The sequence below is a fragment of the Anguilla rostrata genome, chromosome 9 (assembly GCF_018555375.3).
Source record: "Anguilla rostrata isolate EN2019 chromosome 9, ASM1855537v3, whole genome shotgun sequence".
Lineage (NCBI taxonomy): Eukaryota > Metazoa > Chordata > Actinopteri > Anguilliformes > Anguillidae > Anguilla > Anguilla rostrata.
The window spans coordinates 18,827,390-18,849,012 of NC_057941.1; the positions used below are offsets into that span (position 1 = coordinate 18,827,390).

The 21,623-nt window shown below is 40.7% G+C and overlaps 2 protein-coding genes across 3 annotated transcripts in view; one reads left to right on the plus strand and one right to left on the minus strand.

The window, feature by feature from the left end:
• Positions 1-3,369, plus strand: part of LOC135263170 (unconventional myosin-VIIa-like) — a 35,803-nt gene extending 32,434 nt beyond the window's left edge. The window contains exons 46-48 of the mRNA XM_064350859.1: positions 137-220; positions 365-484; positions 844-3,369. Coding sequence (XP_064206929.1) covers positions 137-220; positions 365-484; positions 844-936 — 297 coding nt within the window. The 3' untranslated portion in view covers positions 937-3,369. The remainder of the gene's footprint in view (positions 1-136; positions 221-364; positions 485-843) is intronic.
• A 492-nt stretch (positions 3,370-3,861) lies between these two features.
• On the minus strand, positions 3,862-20,636 carry LOC135263171 (glycerophosphodiester phosphodiesterase domain-containing protein 5-like). Of its 2 annotated transcripts, XM_064350861.1 has the most exons (17): positions 20,365-20,636; positions 20,174-20,284; positions 15,005-15,303; positions 14,543-14,646; positions 13,840-13,933; positions 13,035-13,094; positions 12,307-12,405; positions 11,751-11,844; positions 10,782-10,927; positions 10,167-10,249; positions 9,025-9,175; positions 8,226-8,450; positions 7,570-7,727; positions 6,963-7,110; positions 6,770-6,852; positions 6,300-6,379; positions 3,862-5,798 (listed from the first exon to the last, which is right to left on the minus strand). In XM_064350861.1, the coding sequence occupies exons 3-17, from the start codon at positions 15,185-15,187 to the stop codon at positions 5,671-5,673; spliced, it is 1,836 nt and encodes a 611-aa protein (XP_064206931.1). In that variant the 5' UTR covers positions 15,188-15,303; positions 20,174-20,284; positions 20,365-20,636; the 3' UTR covers positions 3,862-5,670. The 2 variants fall into 2 exon arrangements, with proteins under 2 accessions (XP_064206931.1, XP_064206930.1); XM_064350860.1 differs by having other exon boundaries at positions 20,174-20,636.
• Positions 20,637-21,623: the final 987 nt, after the last annotated feature.

The following is a 21,623-nucleotide window of genomic DNA, read 5'->3' on the forward strand; positions in this document are numbered from 1 at the left end:
TATATATTTTTGCATATATTGTTAATTTTACATCTACTTCAATAAATGGCTGAACCTAAAGCTAATAGACTCATTAAAAAATTGGAAACAATTTAACTGAGCCATTTTATTTGACTTTCAAAAATCTATTTCACAGCAAACCACTGAGCCAAATTTCCCCGAGATCCTGGTGATAGCAATAAATAAGCATGGAGTCAGTTTAATAGACCCAAAAACCAAGGTGGGTGAAATTTTGTAGCTTTCTGTGAGTGTGTGTGTGCGTGCGTGCGTGCTTGTGCGTGTGTGCGTGTGCGTGTGCGTGTGTGTGTGTGCTTGTGCATGTGTGTCCACATGCAAGATGTGCTCATATTCTGATTCCTTGCAGGACATCTTAACCACACATCCCTTCACCAAGATCTCCAACTGGAGCAGTGGCAACACATACTTCCACATCACCATCGGCAACCTGGTGCGGGGCAGCAAGCTTCTGTGTGAGACCTCACTGGTAAGAGACCTGCTCTTTCCGACATTAACATTAACAGTAAAAGTGAGAGCACTCTACTCTATAACCAAACACTGATATGAAATATTATATATATATATGCTGATATATATCAGCAGCAAATCTGTTATTGTTCCTATGTATAAGAGTTAGGTGGCTGTGGGTTCCAGTGTAAGAAACAGCTATTGTGCTGAACAGCATGATAGAGTACACAACCAGAACAGCAATAGACATATGTGAATAAAAACAGAAGCTGTATATTAAATTAATTAAAGCAATTAAGTCAGTAAATGAATGATGGCAGTTAGATATTGTAATGCCCAGTGATATTAATGGAGGCATATGTGGCTGGCTGCCTGCAGGGCTACAAGATGGATGACCTCCTTACTTCCTACATCAGCCAGATGTTGAGTACCATGAGCAAGCAGCGCAGTGCTCGTGGCAACAGCAACTGAACGCGTTGCAGAAGGATGTGGAGCTCCTGTACCTGCTATACCCCTCTAGGATCTGCCCCTCCCCACTAACTCTGCCAATTTGTGAGCGTTAGGCCATATTCAGTATTTCTGAGTATTTAGTATTTTCTTTCTAGTGTGATGAACGCACGTCAAAACACACACACCCACTGCTTTGGCCGATTTTGGCAATTTTCAGACCAACATCGTGATGGGAAAGAGTTGTGAGGAAAGCTTTTGGGCCTTGTTGCATTCATGCACACAGCAGTCTTTGATCTGGTTCTGGAGCATTTGAACCTTCTGTTGTTGGACTCAGTAGTGGCCAAGACTGTACCAAAGCCATTCTACGGGCTAAAGAAATGATGACAACTGTAACTTTGGGAAAAGGTTTGTGTTAACATTTGGAGAATGGTACGTGTTAGCTTGAGTGTACCTTCACTCAATTGCAATCATGCAATTGAGTTTCATCAGGATTTAGCCATTTTAATTCCTGCCTTAAAGCCTTAAGGTACTGCTTTTCTTTTTCATTTTAAGGTATTTTAGGTCATTTTTTAAATTACAACATTGTTTAGGTTTACATGTTTCAAGTAATCAGTCTATTTATGCTTTATTAACTGATTTGTGTCCTCAGTGTCTCAAATACAATCAAAAAGTAGTGATGCATTTATGAATGCATTGTTCCTGATTCAGGTGCTATTGAGAGCAAGACAACAAGCACAAAACATTATTGCAAAGTTTTACACTGTTGCAGTAAATTTGTGGCCAGTTTCTTTTTCTTTTTTTACAACCCCCGAGTCACAACTTTCCAGATATACTGTCAATACATCCAGATCACACTTTTCTACAGTAAAATGTTTTTGAAGGCATGTTTACTAATGGACAAAAACACATTTTCACAACCTAAATATGACTTATATGGCAATTGTATGGGGTGCCATATAGCATTCTAATTAAAATCCCTTTCAAGAGGGAAAAGCTTAAAGCATAGATCCTGTGCTCTCAAAGCACAGTCCATCATGGCTTTCTAAACTTGCACAAAATCTAGGTTTTAGTCTAACAATAACTCTAAATTTCCCTTTATTTCCCCATCACCTTTTGTTTGGGGTGTCATTCAGCTACTAATTAAAAAGGCACCTTTGATATTGGACCACAATTAGACACCATATGCCATACAAGCTCATTAAGAACAAACCTGTTTTGGTCTGGTCTTAAATTGACTATTGGCCTTTTTGTGGAAGCTAAAGAATACTTGGCCAGGGTTTATTGTAGCCCTGTGAACTATCAAGGGATGTTATGCCCTGTTAATTATTACAACAGACATTATCATAATCATTAAAAAAAATTAATCAGCTACTCTTTTTTTTAACAAAGTCTTTTTCAGTTTTTCACAAGTATTAAAAAGACAACTTTAACAGAAAAAGCATAACCAACAGGTTCCTATCAACCCCCACCCCGAGTCCCCACTCAAAATACTGAACAATTACATCAGACATCCAAAAAAGAAGAAGGTGAGAAAAACAGAAATAATGGGTTATGTTGTCAACTTCAACACCCTCAACAAAGGATGGCTATGACTGCAAAATAGCACAGAATTTCCTAGTAGAACCTCTGATAGTACAGTATATCTAAGATGATACATGATCTGTCTGATCCAGTGACCATATGTTGGCGGGATGTGGTCTTTTCATTTGAACAGTGTGGCCAAGAGAGAACAAAAGGCCAACATATTAATTTTGTAGCTATTGAGAGGGGCACCTGCCAGGGCCACACCAAATAGTGCAATTAATGGAGGTGGGTCTTAAAGATGGATTGCCAGAATGTATGCAACTTTGGACATGACCAAAACATGTGCTAATCTGCTAGTCTTCAGACACATTTTTTGAGAAAGTTTGATGCTGACCTTGATGTAGAGCATGGAGAACCGAGACTAAGAACTTCAGTCCACTGGCGGCCTACACTTCCAAGTGCTCTGGTAGAATACCAAGTGTGTAAATGGGTTACTGAATGTGAAAAATGTAAAACTGTAAACATTGTAAGGGCCCATGGAGGAAGACGTATTATGAGATAATAATGTAAATATTTGAATCAATTCAGTCAATTGATTGATATAATTCATTTTAATCTTCAGTATTTTATTTGGAGAATATTTATGACATGATTTTTTATAAAATAATCAGTGTTATAGTGATTATCATATTGAACATTGGATACCAGATTGATTGGCAACCAGTCAAGAGGTACTAAGTAAAGTGTTCCTTAAGTCACTTGTATATGGTATATACTGTACACATATCAGTGCATCTACATTACATAAAGAAATGCTATTCAAACTGTGAGGAATGTGATAAACTAGCATTTCATAGCAACACTGTGTATTTTGCTCTCACAAAGATGGCAAATGTCAATAAAGGTTCATGTTCGTGTTGGCACATATTACACACTGTATCATGTCATTGCCTTATCCTCTGGACCACACACATTTTGTAATTTCTGCTGTTTTTAAAATATTAACAGATAGGACCATTCTATTTCTGTTCTGCAACACATTTTGTGAGCAGAACATAGGAAGCTGTACCTCTTTTTGAAGATTTTTTCTGAATGTTCGCTGCATACCTAGTGATTGCAGTTATTGGGCCACTTGGACACACTAATACCATTTTCTTAATGGGATCAGGGCTCATCCCATTCTCTATGGCATGAAGCAGAAGAACATCCACATACAGTACACCTCAGTTATAGATAATAGAATATCTATTACCCTAAATCAGGAGAATTAACCAAAATCGACATTATAATGTTGAGTACTAAGCAGCGATGCCATCAGTATTAAAATTGTGATTAGTGTCCCTATATTCCCTAGTGTCCCTGGTGTGGGTGTAGACAATCGAAGAAGGCAACAAGACCCATAAAGAAAGAACAGAAACAACATATTTCAAAATATTTATTTTACATACCATATAGTCATAGCATATAGCAAAGAGACACAGAAGTCAATGTAAATATCACAATGGCTCTTCATTGACAAAGAAAAAGGAAAGTAAGCTGTCCTGCGACACAACCAGAATATCTTTTTCATTAGATAACTCTTCTAATCTGTTTTTACCAAGGTGGCTTATGCATAGTGGCTCCTTCGGCCACTCATAAGAAGTGCCTCAGAAGTCACATATATTTGTGCTATACTAATTTTGAATGTCATCGCACATTCACTGCAGCCCCTTCTCTTTTGTGGTACATACACAAAGGAATTAATCTATTTATTTTCCCCCTATTTTTCTCCAAATTTGAAATGTCCCATTTGTGTGGGATTAAGGTCATCACTGCAACTTCCTCTCTCAATTCTGGAGAGCACAGACCTGTTCTGTGGCTCAGACGAACGGGCACTCTCCTCCAAAACACAATGCCAAGCCACTGCTCATTCTCACTCCGCAGTGAGTCACTGGAGCACACTTCCATGTGTAGCTCAGGCAGACTGTGGTCACGCAGCTGACCAGAGGGGGTCGTTGAGACAGTATGTTCAGATCAAGAGAGATCTCTCACTTCCTAGATGATGCTGCAGTCAATTAAACACCATCCTGGGTGGCTAACAACTACAGCAAGTACTGCCAAAGTCTGGGCTTGATACCATACCATGAGCCCCACTACCAACAGACCATTCACATGACGAGCAACCCAGTGGGGCCCCAAAGAGAGTTTTCACCAGTTCTGAATAGGGAATACTAAAATATTCTTTTAACAGTTTTACAGTTTTACAGTTCTACTATCAAACAGAAACAAACACCAACTGCCTGAGCTGGAGTTTTTAGTGGACCTGCCAGTGAGTGTGTAGAACCTTTCTACATATTAATTTCAAACTTTGAAACCAGAAATGTAATGCATCTAATTATATTTTTATTCCTTACCAGAAGGACAATAATGTTTGGATACTGTTTTTTGTGCCCTTTTCCAAGACTGTCCGTATATGGCTCTAAATGCATAAAACTTGAAATAAAGAAATAATCCATGCTTAAGTGACCATGAAAATTGCAAACATATGTTCAAAAAGTGCTTGTAATTCACTATCAGTTTTGTATGGTTTCATACAGTAAAACCTATAACAGTAATAATACGAGCAGTCTTTTTCCATGTATGTCCAATGTGCTTCTAGTCATTTAAATAAAAACTACATATTCATACTACACAGGAAGCCAGTTACATGAATACTTCACTAGAATCCTGTTTGACAGGGAGATTTGATTAAAGAGAGGAAATGCGGCTAGGCCACTTGTATGAGCACCACCTGTGCTTCACATTACATTCAAATAGATGTAATCACTGAAACGTCACAGGAAAATATCATTTACACAGTTCACACATCATATGTGTATTCACGCTGTTTTCACATTAACTCATACTGCTGCCTTTTGTATTTCTACATGTGAACACAAATATTAATGCTAATCAATTTGGCAGCAGAAATCCATGTATCACGTATGATATCCACATGGTACTTCACAGCTCATATACTGTGTAATACTCAGTAAGGGCTTTATTCCCCCACAAGACATGAACAAGTGCTGGGAAGAGGTAGAGAATTCAACGAATGGCAAGCACCTGGATGATCCTGCCAATATTGCTAAACTTCCTTTCTGGAGGCTAAGCTTCCTGTGACATCACTTCCAGTAAGTCGGATTATTTTCTCTGTAGACTTATAGCACGTCCAGTGAACACTGATCATCAGGAGCAGGGAAATGTGAAGGGTCAAGGCAGATGGGCTGTCCCAGAGGCCTCCTGCAGCTCAGAAATGGAGCTCAGTTTTGGGGCGATGGCTGCATTCAGTGGCTGCCCGAGAGCACTGACGCCAGAGATGGACCATATGTCACTCAGCTCTGTCGGAAACAAAAAGTATTATGTCATGGGTCAGGGTCAAGAGCTAGAGTGAGTTTAGGTGTATGGATAAGTAGTCTACTGCAGAGAGATGCAACACTCCATGTTCTTTCATGCACAAAAGTACATATTTCTTTTATGCATACTATATTACAACACAGGAGGTATGGTACAAGATGTACCCATGGTAAAATAGCACATCATTCAGGAATATGTACCCTGATTATTAGCCCTGCAACCACAAATCTTTTTATTACCTAAATAGAAAAATATTAGATTTGTCCCAGTTGTTAGTTCTTTTTTACACACCACATTCAAAAAAGCAAGGCTTGTTTTCCATTGTAACATTTTCAAATCATTGGAAAATTGAAATGTCAAATTGTAATACTGTCAGTGATCTGGGCATGTTGCACCACAGAACTGCATTCTTGAATGTAGTACATGGCTTCACAAGGGATACACTGCTTCTGGGGGTCATTATTCCCAGCAGATGTGTAACTCACCGGTTCTGAACTTGCTGTAGTTTCCATTGTCATTTGCTTCTCGACTGCTTGAGTAGAAAGCCAGACCCCGTTCCCTCCACCTGGAACACACATGGACAAAATTACCATTCTAGAAGGGAGCCTGTTATTAACTCCAAAGAGACAAAAAAAGACATCCTTCTTGAGAACACAACCAGGAAATTACTTAACTGTTCATTTAACTGTTTGAATTTTTGGAGAAGTACACTAAACTTACTTCCTACACAAAACTGACATGTAATACACCAAATGTGCAACACACTACAAATATATTTAGAGTTCAATAAATAAAAATTGTTCCTTGGATGTTCTAAACAAATCCAAATCCATGTTCTAAACAAATAGTTTCCCAGTTGTTGAACATGCTTGGTTGTTATGCCAAAAAAAGATAGACAAATACAGAATGTGAACTCATGGGCTCATGGACACATGGAAACATCCAGCACACTTACCAGTGAAAGATAAAGACGATGAGGATGAGGGCGGCAGACACAACATCCGTAGGGACCCACATCCGTTTGTAATTCTCTGGAGTCTGCGAGACGGATAGGAGACAAGGGACAGATAGAAAAGATAGAAAAACAGGTCAGGTCCACACCACCAGCGTGACGAGGGGCATGCGCTTTGCCTTGGTCAGTCTCTCACCATGAGGAAGAGCGGCCTACGCAGGTTCTTGAGGACATGCAAGGCGTTGGTGGTGACAGACTGGGCCCCGGCACACCAGGCCAGAGAGTACAGCCAGGGCTGGCTGATCACATACAGGTTAGTGCTGATGTTCACTGATGCATACTTGCTGCAAAAGCCAACACAAACACAAACATTTTTTAAAATGTGGAGGTGTGTTGCTTTCAGGCCAGGAGATACACAGATAAGGCAGAGGTATAAAAGGATGACAAGTCAAGAGGGTATGATTTTGGTTACCTTTTCCCCAGCCATAGACCAGTGGTGGTAAAATAAAAGTGTATGTAGAAGCATAAGAGAGGGGGAGTAGAGATTCTAGTACCCCTCCCAGAGGTTTTTAAGTAAGGTTTGCAGGCTTAGTGGTCCAGAAGGTGATGGGTGAGAGAGGTGGTTCTCCTTAAGATGTGGTTCTCCTTACGGACATGCAGCTGTAGTGGACACTGAGTAAAGGTGGAGCAGGTGCCCTGGTGTAGCAGTGCAGTGCTTGATCTGCTCCTTGGACCTGGAGCTGTAGTGGAAGTGGAGGAAAACGGTGGAGCAGGGAAATACTGCAGGTGCAGGGAAGTGCTACCTTATCTGCTCCTCGGACATGGAGCTGTAGTGGAGGTTCAGCTTAACGATGTTGCCCTCCTGCAGCTCTTCGATGGAGGCCCTCTTTCCAGAGGTCTGCTGCAGGGCTGGGTCCAACTCCTGCACAAGGTCTCTCAATTCCCATGGCAGCCACAGCACCTGCAGAGAATGGCCGCCCAATGCACAAAGAAAAATCTCTTCAAAGTGCCCTAACCAAGTGCATCTTCTCTGTACAGACATAACAGAAGACACCAAAACCATACATTCATAACTATACAGACAATATGTCATACTTCCCGAGCAGCCCTTATGTAAAAAATAAGAAAGACCCAACTGAAAGAAGGGGGCTTAAGTTTCTATGGGAGAGTTTCCTGTAATACACATCCCCACTGAGACACATAGCATCCCTAATAGCCAAAACAAGTAGGAGTTTACCAGGGATTCAGCCTAGGAGGCCCAAGTCAAATCAATAATAACTGTCTTGTCTATCTCTGGTCTACTGTAACACTTCGTTATATATCCTGTTAGGATATTTTTCCTTTATATATTGCTGAAGCAATGAAGGCAAAGGACTGATGCCGAAAAGACTATGAAGCGCTGTGCCAAACTCCTTCCTCAGAGAGGAACAGGAGGACTATGGGAACTGAGGAGCCTCACCTGGTTGGATCGGATGGAGGACTCGTTGTGGATGACCTCCAGAGTGCGGGTGATCCAGGTGTCTCTATAGGGGTGGCCCCTAGGCGGGCGGTAAAGGTCAAAGATCACCATTTTTCCATGCAGGGCAGCCAGGTCCAGGAAGTCGCGCAGCGTGAAGACAGACTGATTCTGCGCTCGGGCCCGATCCGCTGGGGCCAGAGAGGAGGCAGTTCCGAAGGGGTCACGCTGAGGAAGAGGACAAAGAGGAAGAGGAGGGATTCATAGAGGAAGGTAAACAAGTGTGCTATTTGCTCAGACTTCCTTCTCCCCTTCCCTCAGACCAGGTGGAATTTCATGAAGCAACCGATATGATCATTTAGTATAACTTTGTAAAATGGCAACAAGCATTCTTAAGACAAGCCCATCGGGTTTATGAAGCTATTTGTAGCTGCAATGTGCAGCATCAAGATATCCACAGCTAAATTCAGCCATCATAGTACATAACCGTTACTGTGGAAAGTGGTTCAGTTTCAAAACACATTATTTGGAAATATATCTCACTTATGCAGCAATACCCTTTTGCCTAAACAATTACTGTGCCAAGACAAAGTGCAGCTTTGGGTCTGGGAGAGGATTCAAGATCAACAATAATCCTCTGTTGGTTTTGGTAGACCTAAATGCTAGGCTTGGAGTCTTTAAACTTGGATCCTGTTTTTATGGATCACACACCAAGTAGCTAAACTACAGGGAGATCTTATCCAGTGCCCGGAACTTCACATGAGGTCTGTATGAGAGCACATGTACACAGATAGGTGCTCACAGAGAGGAACCAGGCGCCAGCGTTAAGCCTCTCAAGTTCGGTCCAATTGAACATGGCGGCCAGGGCATCTGTGCGGTCCGGGAACACTTCCTGCACATTTGTGGTCCTTCGCAAAGTTCTGTCATGCATCAGAAATGGAACCCCATCATAGCTGATAAAAAATTTAAAAAAAACATAGGTTGTCACTACACCATGATAGTGAACATCACAGGAGAAATCAGTACCTATCAAAAAGACAGGTGACTTTCACAATAAATAGCTATTGCTGGTATTCCTATTATTCAAGTCATAGTACTCCTGCCTGATGGCCTGATTCTATTAATTATTGATTATGTGTTTAATGTATGAACACCTATCTTTAAATACAGGCCTGACTGCTGGATCTTTTTCAGAGTAAAGAGTAGGCTACAGGGATTAAGAGTGTACCAGAACTCAAATGAATGGGGAATGTGGAAATCATACTGCTGAACCATTTCTGCCTAAAAACAAAACTAAAGACAGCTTTCAGAGTCACAAAAGTGAAATGGCTAAAACAACACTTCATTAGGGTAGGTTTGGCTAACGGGGCGCATAGGCTTACAGGTTGAAATTGCAGATGCATAGTTTGGCAACATGTTATGATTTACAGCAAATGTTAACAGCTGTATACATTGGTCATGGAACAAGTAACAACAATGAACAGCAGTGGCGAGGATGTATTTACTCCCAACAATGCCGTGGATTGAAATTTTATTTCATCATCACTTTCTCGGTACAGATGTGTGCTGTTATTCAGTTTTTTTTTCCTAGTAAACTGGAACAAACAGACTGTTTGCTTGTGGAACCCCAGTGCCAAGGGATTTACCTAGCCTGCTGCCTCTGATGCTGTGTGATCTGCACCAGGCAACGCAAGCTGGTACATTACTGCGCCAATAGCAGTCCAGTACACCTCGTGCGAACAATCTGCCACTTTCAGGAGCCAAACTGCATTCCTTCAAATTATTTGTGTATTTGGTGCCAGGACGAGGTTTCACTGAAGTTACTTGATTCAGAGCTATTGGTATAATAATGAAAAATAAAAAGAAGGCCTCTCTGTAGGTGGACTAGCTTTCAGCAGAGGTGGGAGGGGGGTGCTAACTGTAGCAGGTGTAGCTGGTACTGACCTGATGGTGACATCCGTTTCCAAGCCCTCACCTCCTGCTTCGACTACTTTCTCAAAGGACATCTGGGTGTTTTCTGGCGCAAGCTTTTATATGGAGATGCAAAGAGAAACATCTGTTTACACAGTCCTTAGCCTCGTTATTAGTAAGGACATGTTCAAACTGAAAGGAATGTGACTGAAAACAGACTTCATCATTCCCTTAAGGCCTAACATGCACCTGACCAGAGATATATGTGTGAAACAATGTTAACTAGAATCAGAGACCACTAGAGTCCTGGTGAGGTGAAACATCAGGCTCTAAACAATCTCAAAGTGTTGTTTAAGGGGCACATGTTCAAATTTCATATGGGTATAACCTTTAGAGCTTTGGCCCATAGGTCAGAAAGGGAGACAGTTAAGTTATTAATGATCTATTTACTCATTAATGGCTGCTTCCTCCATTCAGAGAAAAAAGGAGACCGATCCTGAAGCATACTTTTTCTGTTCCATGCGTACTATCTACAGAGGGAAATGTGGTGTGGGTATTCAGCTATTTAGGTTACAGGCTCTGAGTCACCCTGTTGTGGAGCTTGAGGGCTGGTATTGATTATTATTGATGAACAGAGCTGACACCCACCATGGGGGCACCTCTGTGCCCGATGAGAATGGGAGCAGGTCCCAGGGTGCCCTCTTGTTTGATGCAGGGAGAGTACAAACCCAGGGGAACCAGGTAAAGGGAAAAGAGCACTGCCACGTACAGTCCCATGGTAACCGCTTGTCGCACTGCAACACAGAAACACCACAGGATCACCTCAGACAGTGGACGGACAGTGGACAACAAACACAAGCAGGCCCAATCACCCCAGTCCAGCATAATATGAAACAAGAGTAATATGGGCGAAGGTGCACAAATAATGTGGAACCCTTTTCTGATAAACATTTCCAGTAAACATTTTCCCTGGGTTTGTCAAGGGTTAGAAATACATAAAGGACAGTATTCTGCAGAATGCAGGGATGGGAAAGGTGCTGCTTGCTTTCCGTTATCACAGTCATGACCCCATCTCCTAATCAATTCCCACAGGGGCACGAGAGCTACATTATAAAAGAAGAACATATGACCTTCACTGCATTTCCCACAGGCATTATAATCACGGTGACCATGGAGATAAGACAGACAGAGAGCTACTGCAGCACACATCAACGCAGGTTGACAAGAGGCTAAAATTATGCTTGAGAAACATGGAACACCCTGCAGATCAGTAATAGGCCCACAACCCCCATGAATGTATTTCAATCTAAATGCATGCAAAACAAATGTTTTTTTCCCCCTGTTTGAATATGATTACAGTGCACTGTGGTTATGTGAGTAAGTATTCTATGTTGATACATAAAAAAATAGCGTGTGGGGTTAATGTTAGGGGTGGGATTAAGGTTAAAGATGGTTAATTAAATAATATCTGCAATTCTAGAAGCCTTCCTATTTCACAAAACAGTTTCCTTGATCTTGAAGTGCAATTGATATAAATTACCATAGTTATATAAAGTGGGTTAACAGTTTAACTAATCCTCCAATTTATTTGCAACAGTTCACCTCATTCATACATACCTTTCTTGTTCATGCGGAAGTAATGTAAGGCTATTGGCCAGGACAGGATTGTCATCATCAAGACCCCGCCCACATGCAGATATGGTGCTGTAACCTATTAAAAGGATGGCAGATGAACATTTTCATGTTTGAGGGAAAAGACAATCAAATGTTCAGTCAACATAATAACATTGTATCTTGCTGTGCATAAACAAGAGGAGATACATTTCTCTTGTGTATTTTTTTAACAGGACGTGTGCTTGGAAGAGCATGAAATGTTATTATTTAATTCGCTGGGCAGGAAAATAACTTTACCCATTTATTTCTCATTCGTGCATTAGTTAGACAGAACAACAGACAAAATATGAAAACAGTATTTGTCCATTACACTATTATGAAAACTGGCATATGGTAGAAGGTAGAAAATACAGCTACGGTTTACTCTTATAGACATAACAGCTGTCTATCTTAAAAACAGACAGATTTCCTGAATGTGACTGAGTGCATCGTATAGAGTACTAGTCATGTCCAGCCCCATGGAGCGTGATGGCTTGACTGAATCTTGATTCTCACCCACCTGGAAGGAGAGGAGGAGAGTAGACCATTCTTTGCTCCACAGGTCCGAAAGCACAGCCGTGGCCACAATGGAGAAAGTCAGAGTCACTAGGATCCCAATCTTCATGGAAAAAATATCATTAAAAAAAATTAGTAGCACATTAAAAACGAATTATCAAGCCACACTGCCAACATAAACATTAACTGTTTACATCCACAAATTATACATGAATGAAAAGTATTCTGAATATTTTTATTTAATTACTTTTTTTCAAAAGCAGCTAGGCAGGCACACACATCAGAACAACCTAGGCCCAGACAGCAAGAGCAAGAACTGAGTAAAAGAATCATGGATACACAGATATTTTAAACCATAAAGATCAACATTAGTATCTTTACAGGCACAGATAAAAGGTCAACCCGACCATTCTATTAGGAGAAAATAAGCAGTATGATTATGGTCTCCAAACTATAAGATAAGACTCTGCATGCCAGGTCTTCAGGTCTTCAAGGTCTTCAGAGACTGCTCTGCAAGACTGAGCTATAAAATGAGATAATAACCAGAACGAGGATGGTAACCAGCACTCTCACTGTTTAGCGGTTATAAAATCTTACATTAGGAAGAGCAGGTATGCAGAGAATTTATAAAGTAGGGTGTTAGAGAGGAAATATGGGAAACTGTGAGGGCAGAGACAAGACAGGAAGCCAGTGGAGAAAGAGCATACATAGGGTAGACAGTGTGTACTGTACCTTGTGTCCCCAGTGCAGATACAGCTGCTGGCCCTCAGACAGCAAACACACTGCAAGAACCTGCAGATAATATGGCTAATATCAGGAACCTCTGATACATAGGGAACCATCAACCACAGAAGGACTTAGATTACACTGCTGAAGTATGTGTAGTTCTGCTCTGTCTTCTAACATAAACAGCAGCCAGGGTCACAGCCTGTTAAAACCTACTGTACTGAACAAACAGAGGAGTCCCATAGTTAAAAAATATAAGCCCTCTCTTGATGACAAATTAACTGAGTTAAAAAGAGAATACGTATTGCTACATTAATACTCATTGGGGACAGTGGGGACTTTTGACAAGCTCTGAACTACAGCAATATAACACATACGGACCAAAAGTGTGATTTATTCCTAGACTTGAAGACTTAAAAAAACATGTTGTTCAGAATGTTCAAAACGTTGTTCAGAATGTCATCTTTTAGATAAATATAATATCGTTGTTATTTTACTGAATGTGTTTTTGGCCCATATAGAAAGTCCAGGACTCCAACTGATGGTCTGCCACTGCCAAAATGTTCATTGTTTTTCCCCCACTTCACATAGTTGGACACAAATCATTCCGGTGCTTATTCCAGGAAATTCCATTGTAGACAGATTTTGTGTGTGACCCCTATACCAGGCCCCAGTACAGCAAAATGCTCTGAGTCAGATCAATTCCTAACTCCTAAAAGTTCATTCAACTACAACAGAGTTTACATGAGGCCAAGAGGAAGAAGATGTTCTCTGTCTGAATGCTGAACATCTCAGTGTGAGGTGCCCTCACCAGCAGCAGAGTCACATAACTGAAGAATGCAGCAGCAACAACCAGAAGCACCACTGACCAGGGAAACCAGAACCCCAGGTTTCCAAAGTTGAACCTGAAACGGAGACCACAGAATATCTTTACAAACACAAGTACGTCACACATGATAACAGTAGCATCACAACAGGGGAGGCAGTGTGGCATAAAGGTTAAGGAACTGTGCTTGTCCACCAAAACACCACCAATGTCCCTTTGATCGTGGTATTTTCCCTCAGCTACTTAAATGTATGTAAAAAATATTGGATTACATTCACTAGGATAAGGGCATCCATCAAGTAAATAAATAACCACAGGCAACCTAATGGTTACAATAAAAAAACATTTTCAAAACAGCAAAATGTTTTTAATACAGCAGGCACATGCACAAACAGACACCAACATATGCGGAAGCATATGTCCCCTGCCCTGAAACAGCAAAAGTGCCCTTTTGGCTGCCGCAAAAAAAATGTTTTAATGTACCACAGGTGCCCTTTTTTATTTTGAGCATATGCCCAAAATAAGCCTGTGTACGGCCCTGTAATACAAGCAAACACCCTGATGCCTGGATCAGTGCATTAAAGAGCTTAAGAAAAGATTATTGAGACTGAACCACATCCTCAATGCACCGTAGTTTAAAAGCAGAAATTTCCTTTGGATTGCTCACTTGAACGCATGTGAGACGTACCAGTCAAAGTCATTGTAGTCATTCTGTGCCTCACTCCAGAAATACAGAAACACCAGGGAGAGGCAAAATGTTGCTATCAGGAGTCCAAAACTGCCACATTCCATCTATGAAAAAACAAAAATAACTTTAAGTGCATTTTTAGCACAGCTCAAAGACAGGAGATGCAGTTCATCATACTGTGAGACTAAGACAGAAAGAAGGAGATTATGTATGCCAGGTTTTAAGAGCTGGGGGAAATACAAAATTTTGGGTTGAAGAGGGAGAGACAAAAGAGCAGGGGTGTGGGAGCAATGGGGTGAGAGAGCAAGCTGCTCCGAGGTCAGAGGCTAATGAGAGAGTGATCAGAGTGGATGCATCGGGAGAGTGAGGTGCAACATGTCTGTCACAGAGAAGAGCCTCGGAGAAGTGCTCTATCTGGTGTAGCGTCAGGAGGCGACGCGGCGCGGCGCGGTGCCCTCGGACCTTGCTGCAGCAGCACTCCCCCGGCGGGGTGCGCGCCCGCTGGTAGCGCCGCCACTGGCACCCGTAGAGGCCCGCCAGGCAGGACACGAAGGGCTGGTGCTCATAGCGCTGCAGAAGCTGCCGGCGCACCACCTTCAGCTTCCCCAGTTTCAGCTTGGACAGGGTGGTGGGGGAGGGGCCCATGGGTCACACGCGCCGTGCCATCACAGCGCAGGAGTGAGAAAAGAGGAGGAGGAGGAGGAGGAGGAGGAGGAAGATGGAGAGCAGAGGTTCAGGCTTCAATCAGTCTTGGTGGAGAGCTGCGGAAAGAGGAAAGGAACCATTAGTATGAGGAGACAGTCCTGAGTTACCGTCGTTAGCTCCAGTAACTCCAATCATCATTCTATACAAAGGCAAATGTATATAAATGGGACCACACCCTATGTCAAAAACTGCTCTACACATAGGCCTGCATTCTGTCTCCAAATGTTTCATGATTATGACAAATTGTATAACATTGAGCACTATATGAATAACATGTAGGCCCTGGTTTGCAAATTGTAAGTGATCAATGAAAGTTTATTAGGCATATGATTAAAATTAATGACAAGTTATATGATTATGCTGACAACAGCCCCACAAATTTCATAACCTATTACACCATCCAATTGCCGACAAGAAAGAATAATGTCTTTCATGTTTCTATCAGTGGCTAGTGGAAAATAGGTTCTAAATGCGGTCAGTACATTTGTTTTCTCCAACACTAATCAATTGGGCCCCAGTGATTGTTTTTCAGCTCTTTTTAATTAATCTTTTCAAGTTAAATGCCACCAACAAACTCCAGCACCCTGAGATGGCATGTTATAAATCTCTCCAGAAATCCTTCTCACATCTCTCACCCTCCCTGCCCTCTGGATAACCGAACATTCAATCACCCACCCCTCTTATATAAGCCTCCCCAAACCCCCACCCCTCTCTGCAGTGTCCATCCATTCTATCAAAAGAAACACACAAATAAATTTCTTATATAACTTCAAGCACAAGCCATTCCTCACCAAGCCTCCAGTGTTATTTCTCCTCTGTATCCTGCTTTCTCACACTGCTCTTTAACTTTTTCAACATCCCAATCATGTAGATACACTGCTGCACCATCACATGAAAATGTTTTTAGAATGTTTTTTGCATTCGCTGGGTGGATGAACTCAATGTTTGAAGTGCTAGCATGAAACGCATTACAATGGGTGACTTGGAGCTTACACTAATATAAAATCATTGTCAACTCGTCAAATGTTGTCATGGCGACTTGCATTCCCATCGGCGGTCTGTGTTCAGATGATGCACAGTAACCACTGCTATTCAGAGCTCATTCCCCATTCAGAGGCACCCCACATTCAGAGCTGAGTCACTCAGCAATCTTTCCACCAACAGAATCAAAACATCAAGTCCAATCAACGGCCACAGTGTCTCTATAGTTCTTGGATGAAAACCACCATTTTGCCTCATCCACTCTAAACCCTCAGCAAAACTGGTGTGAGAGAAATCAATAAAAAAAATTCTAATCAATTTTCATACAAATGCCTTGGGAGCAACTTCCTGTATGTGTATAGGAAGCTCACCTTAAACCTAAAACAGTAACATAAACAGCAAATATGGCAAGACTGCAAATTTTTAAATATTTATAATTAAACACTAAAAAATGATTTTGAATGCAACACGAGACCTTCTAAATGAAGGTCTGAAATTATCAGAAGATACTGAAATGATCTAGTTTAGACAACCTGACATGTTGTATACTGTAGGTAACCCGATTGTGTGTAATCAAATATTTTAAATGTGAGCGATGTGTGACTAACTAATCCCCCCACCTGCCCCAGTCTACAGGAGAACCTGATGGATATGAAACCACAAACTTTTAATCTGCACTCTTGAGAACACCAGGCAAGTCCATACAATAAACAAAACAATGTCACACATAGTACAGGCTGTATGACAAATATCTTCACATATACTTCATATATTACATACCTCTACAGTGCGCTCCCTGCACAGTTCAATGCAAAAGTATAGAGACAGTGACACAATTTTTGATGCTTTGGCTCTGTACTCCAGCACATTGTATGTGAAATTAAAATGGGGTTAATGTTCAAACTGTTAACTTTAATTTGAAGGTATTTACATCCATATTGGGTGTTCCTAGGAATTACAGCCCTTTTTATAAATAGTCCTCCCATTTTAAAGGAGCAAAAGTAATTGGACAATTGGCTGCTCAGTTGTTCCTTGGCCAGCTGTTTGTCTTTGCATTATTAGTTAATGCACAAGAAGGCTAACAGGGGGGTTTAGAATATATTCTAAATGGTAAATGGACTGCATTTATATAGCGCTTTTATCCAATTTACCTTAGGAGTCTGTTGTTGTTGTTTCTCAATATGAGGACCAAATAAGTGTCACCGACAGTAAAGCAGGCCATTGTGAGGCTGACAAATCAGAATAAATCCATCAGAGACATAGCCAAAACATTGAATGTGTCAAAATAAACTGTTTGATGCATTGTTAGGAAGCAAGAGCACACTGATGAGCTCAGCAATAGCAAACAACCTGGTTGAAAGAGCACTGTAGAGGATGACTGAAGAATACTTTCATTTATGAAGAAAAACTCCTTTTCAACTGTCAAACAGATCAAGAACATTTTCCAGGATGTAGGCATTGATGTTTCAAGGACTACCATAAATAGAAGACTACATCACATAACCTCAGAGGGGTCACCACAAGATTCAAACTACTGGTCAGCCTGAAGAACAGGCCAGGTTACAGTTTTCTACAAAGCACAGTATAAAATCTGAGGAGATTGACACTGATGTGACAAGTATTAACCTGAACCAAAGGAATGGAAAGATGAAATTGTAGAGAAAGAAAGGAACTTGTCATAATCAAAGGCACCAGACGCATCTATGAAACATGGTAGAGGTATTACTATGGCTTGGGCAGTGTATGGCTGCCACTGGAACTGGTTCACTTGTCTTCACTGATGATGTGACTACTGGTGTCAGCAGTAGGATAAATTCTGAAGTGCACAGAAACATCTTATCTGAACAGATCTAACAAAATGCCTCAAAACTCATTGGACGATACTTCACCTTCCAGCATGATAATGACCCCAAACAAACTGCTAAAGCAACCAAGGGATTTTTCTATGCCAAAAAGAGGAATGTTCCTGACTGGCCAACTGAACATGTGTTTCACTTGCTGAAGACAAGACTGATGACAAAACGCCCCATAAACAAACAGGAAATGAAGATGGCTGCGGTACACGCCTGGCAGAGCATCTTCTAGGAAGATACCAAGCATCTAATGATGTCTATGGGTCGCAGATTTCAGGGAATCACTAAATGCAGAGGATATGCAACCAAGTCCTAAATATCACACCTTTGTGTCAGATTACATTAATTTGTCCAATTAGTTTTGCTCCCCTAAAATTGGGGGACTATGTATAGAAAGTGCTGTAATCCCTACACGGATCACCCGATATGAATGCAAATAGCCTCAAATTAAAGGTAACATTGTTTCATTTTTACATTCAATGTACTGCAGTACAGAGCCACCTACAAAGACTCACACCTTATATATAACATAAATTGTTTACTGGTTAAATTAAAATAAGGATATGTTTCGCTTTGGGTAAGTATCTGGTACCTGGTGCCCTAACCAGAACCAAGAAAATTATATATCCCATTACATTGTAAAGGCAAAGATCCTGATGTTAAAAATTTTATTTTTTTGTACACTGTACTGCTTCTTTTGACAAGCAAAACATTTGTTCCCAAATGTAGCCTATACTTCATCACCTACCTTTTATATTTGGATGATATATATCATTCTCCCAAAAAGGGGGAATCACTGAGAATGATCTCATAATCAGCACATACAAGCACAGCCTTTCTTTGTGTTTTATAATAAGGAGTAGTGAACAGAAAGGGGAACATCCCATTTCTTGTTCAGTTCCTTCTTCAAAGGAACATTTTCTGTTTTCAGTTGAACATACATTACATAGCTCAAATGTAAATGTACATTTCTCTCGAAATCAAATTTTGAGATTAAAATTACAAACATGATTAAATCATCTAGTGCGAGGCTTCTTTTCTCACCACTGTAGCATTTAATTTACATCTAACCTACTTTTAAAACAAAAAAATTAGTCAATTTAAAATTAATGATGTTTCAACTGCGGCTTGTGTGATGATTTACCAGGTATATGCAGCTCCTCCAGATACTGTATATGAGATGTGGACAACAGAGTTCTTATTCTGATAATCGAACAGTTCCTTTCTCCTGGCTGTTTTAAGTGTAAAGAAAAATGCAATTACATTAAAATTTAAAAGGAGAAAACAGCGCATGTCAACAGAATTCTAAGAACTGGCCTACGGTCTACACTCCTTCATAACTGGAAGAGCACGTATAGTAGAGAATAGTGTAGTCTTTAGGCCTATTATTTCTACCTGGAATTTTACGTGTTTGTTTTACCCGGAAGGACCCCGCAGCAAAGACACTTAGAATCAATGTCCTCCCTATGCAGAGTAACGGGGTCCCCTATAATTCCATTAATGTCCGTTATTTTGCTACTGTATGCATGGTAGGCTAGCTTATAGCAATCGTGAGGATATTCGTTGCGGTTAACGTGTTTTTTTTTCCCGCAACATTCCACAACTGGGTCGAAATACGATGCAGGGTAGCCCATCAATTTCAGTTCCAGTTAACTGCACGAAAGGGCCAAGTAAGCAATACAGTATGAAGGCTTTGTACAACAACTTAATGCACGTGCAAGAGCCACTGCTATAGGCTATGTTCCAATATGATAACTGCCAAAAATACTTTAATCATAACGGTAATTTTATGCATGTCTTGGATCTGTTCTGACCACCACGCATTTCTTAAGTGAATAAACGTTTGTTTTCGTCCAGGTAGACTATTCGTAACCGTTCACATCACTGCCAATACGATTATTGGCAGTTATATAGCGTAATATTGTCATTTACGACCAGGAATATGTGTAAGTTAGTACATACATGCAATTGAAATGTAAACATCAGACACTGAATTTGTCAACCCTGCAACATATATTTTACACATTGGCCTATGCGAGTAGCAGTTCAGAGAGTCTTTTGTCTCTGAACACGCAAATTCTTGACCACTTACGTTTATAGAGCTTGATGGTCTTTCCTTCGAAGCCCCGGGGTGTTCTTTCGACAGCCAATGTGTTTCCGCAGTGTTCCGCAGTGCCTAATTGTAGCTATGTCTTCTACTGATCTAGATGAAGGATGAACAATGAATGATATGCAGGTAAACCGCTGAAAACGAAGCCCAGCTCTCAATCTTTAACTTTCTACCTGTTGAAAATGCAGAGCTGCTCTTTTTTAATGTCATCCGTCCCAGTTTATTTTGTGAATGGCTAATGAACACTGTGCTCCCGACTGTTTAGCTCTGTCCAAACAATCTGCGCGAAGCCGATAGAATCTGTTAAATTGTTACTACTGCTATTACGATTTCACCGCACTCTAACTCTGTCGCTGCGGCAGTGGCATTCTGTTCTGTGTTTTGAAATAAACGAGGCGCCTTTACTGTATGGGGCTCTCGGGGCGGCGATTAAACTGCGATGTTGGGTAACATATTTTCACATCACGTAGGCTACTTCCTTGAGCTGAGAAAAACGTTCTCTTTTCGGTTTATATCCTACGTCATATGTCACTGTTTGGTAAACCTCTTACATTTTACAGTTTCATAAGGTTTGCGTTGTACGGGTTAATTCAAATTCAAGACCCTTTCATCAGAGAAGGGCCTTGAATTTCAAGAAAGTATGTTAAGTTACAGAGTAATAGATAACTGATGCATGTATACTGTATAGTATGTAATAGATGTAATAGAATATATACTTTTTAATATGGCTATAGTATATTCATAAAAAATACTACAGGCATACTGGGTACAGTTCGGAAACTTGGCCCATGTAATTCTAATGTAGACACTGCAATACTGTATTCTGTCCATTGCCTTTGAGCATAATGGTCGTTTCTTACTGAGCACCACCTAACATTGTAAATACATTTTCACCTGAATATTTTCTCGTATTTTCATATAAAATAATGCCCTTTTCCTGAGCAGAAGATTGGCAAATGCAATATTTCAGGCCAGTTTCAGCCAATTGCATGGAGATACCAATTAAGCATATTGAGGTTTAGTAAATGACACATCCCAACATATCATGATAGGTTGTGTCATTTCAACCAGTCACTCAACATAAGCACAAGTCTCATTTCAGGAACCGAGTCTCCCTCAGCACCTCAGGTTCAGAATGACTGTGCTATCAGGTGTCTAATTATTCAGTGTGGCATGAGAAAGCAGCTTGCCAGTTAAAAAAAATCCTTCCTGGATCACAAATGTAAATTAGCCAATTTCCAGAAACAAAGATTGGATTTTCAGTATCACTAATACCTCCCAGTGCACCCTAAATGAAAATTCACAATGAAAATTTTGCTCAATGAGGTGCAGTTTGTGTGCAAGAATATTTATTTTGTGGTCACTGCTTAATCAATAAACTAAATGCAGCTAAATGCAGGTAAACACACAGTTGATTTTTTTTTTATTGAAA

Bases quoted from the DNA above. Each gene is read 5' to 3' on its own strand.
- LOC135263171 (XM_064350861.1), bottom strand. From the start codon at position 15,187: ATGGGCCCCTCCCCCACCACCCTGTCCAAGCTGAAACTGGGGAAGCTG. The intron at 10,928-11,750 runs GTATGTATGAAT...TCTGTGTTGCAG, and splicing joins CTTCCGCATGAACAAGAAAG to TGCGACAAGCGGTTACCATG. The intron at 5,799-6,299 runs GTGAGTTACACA...TGTTTCCGACAG, and splicing joins CTACAGCAAGTTCAGAACCG to AGCTGAGTGACATATGGTCC.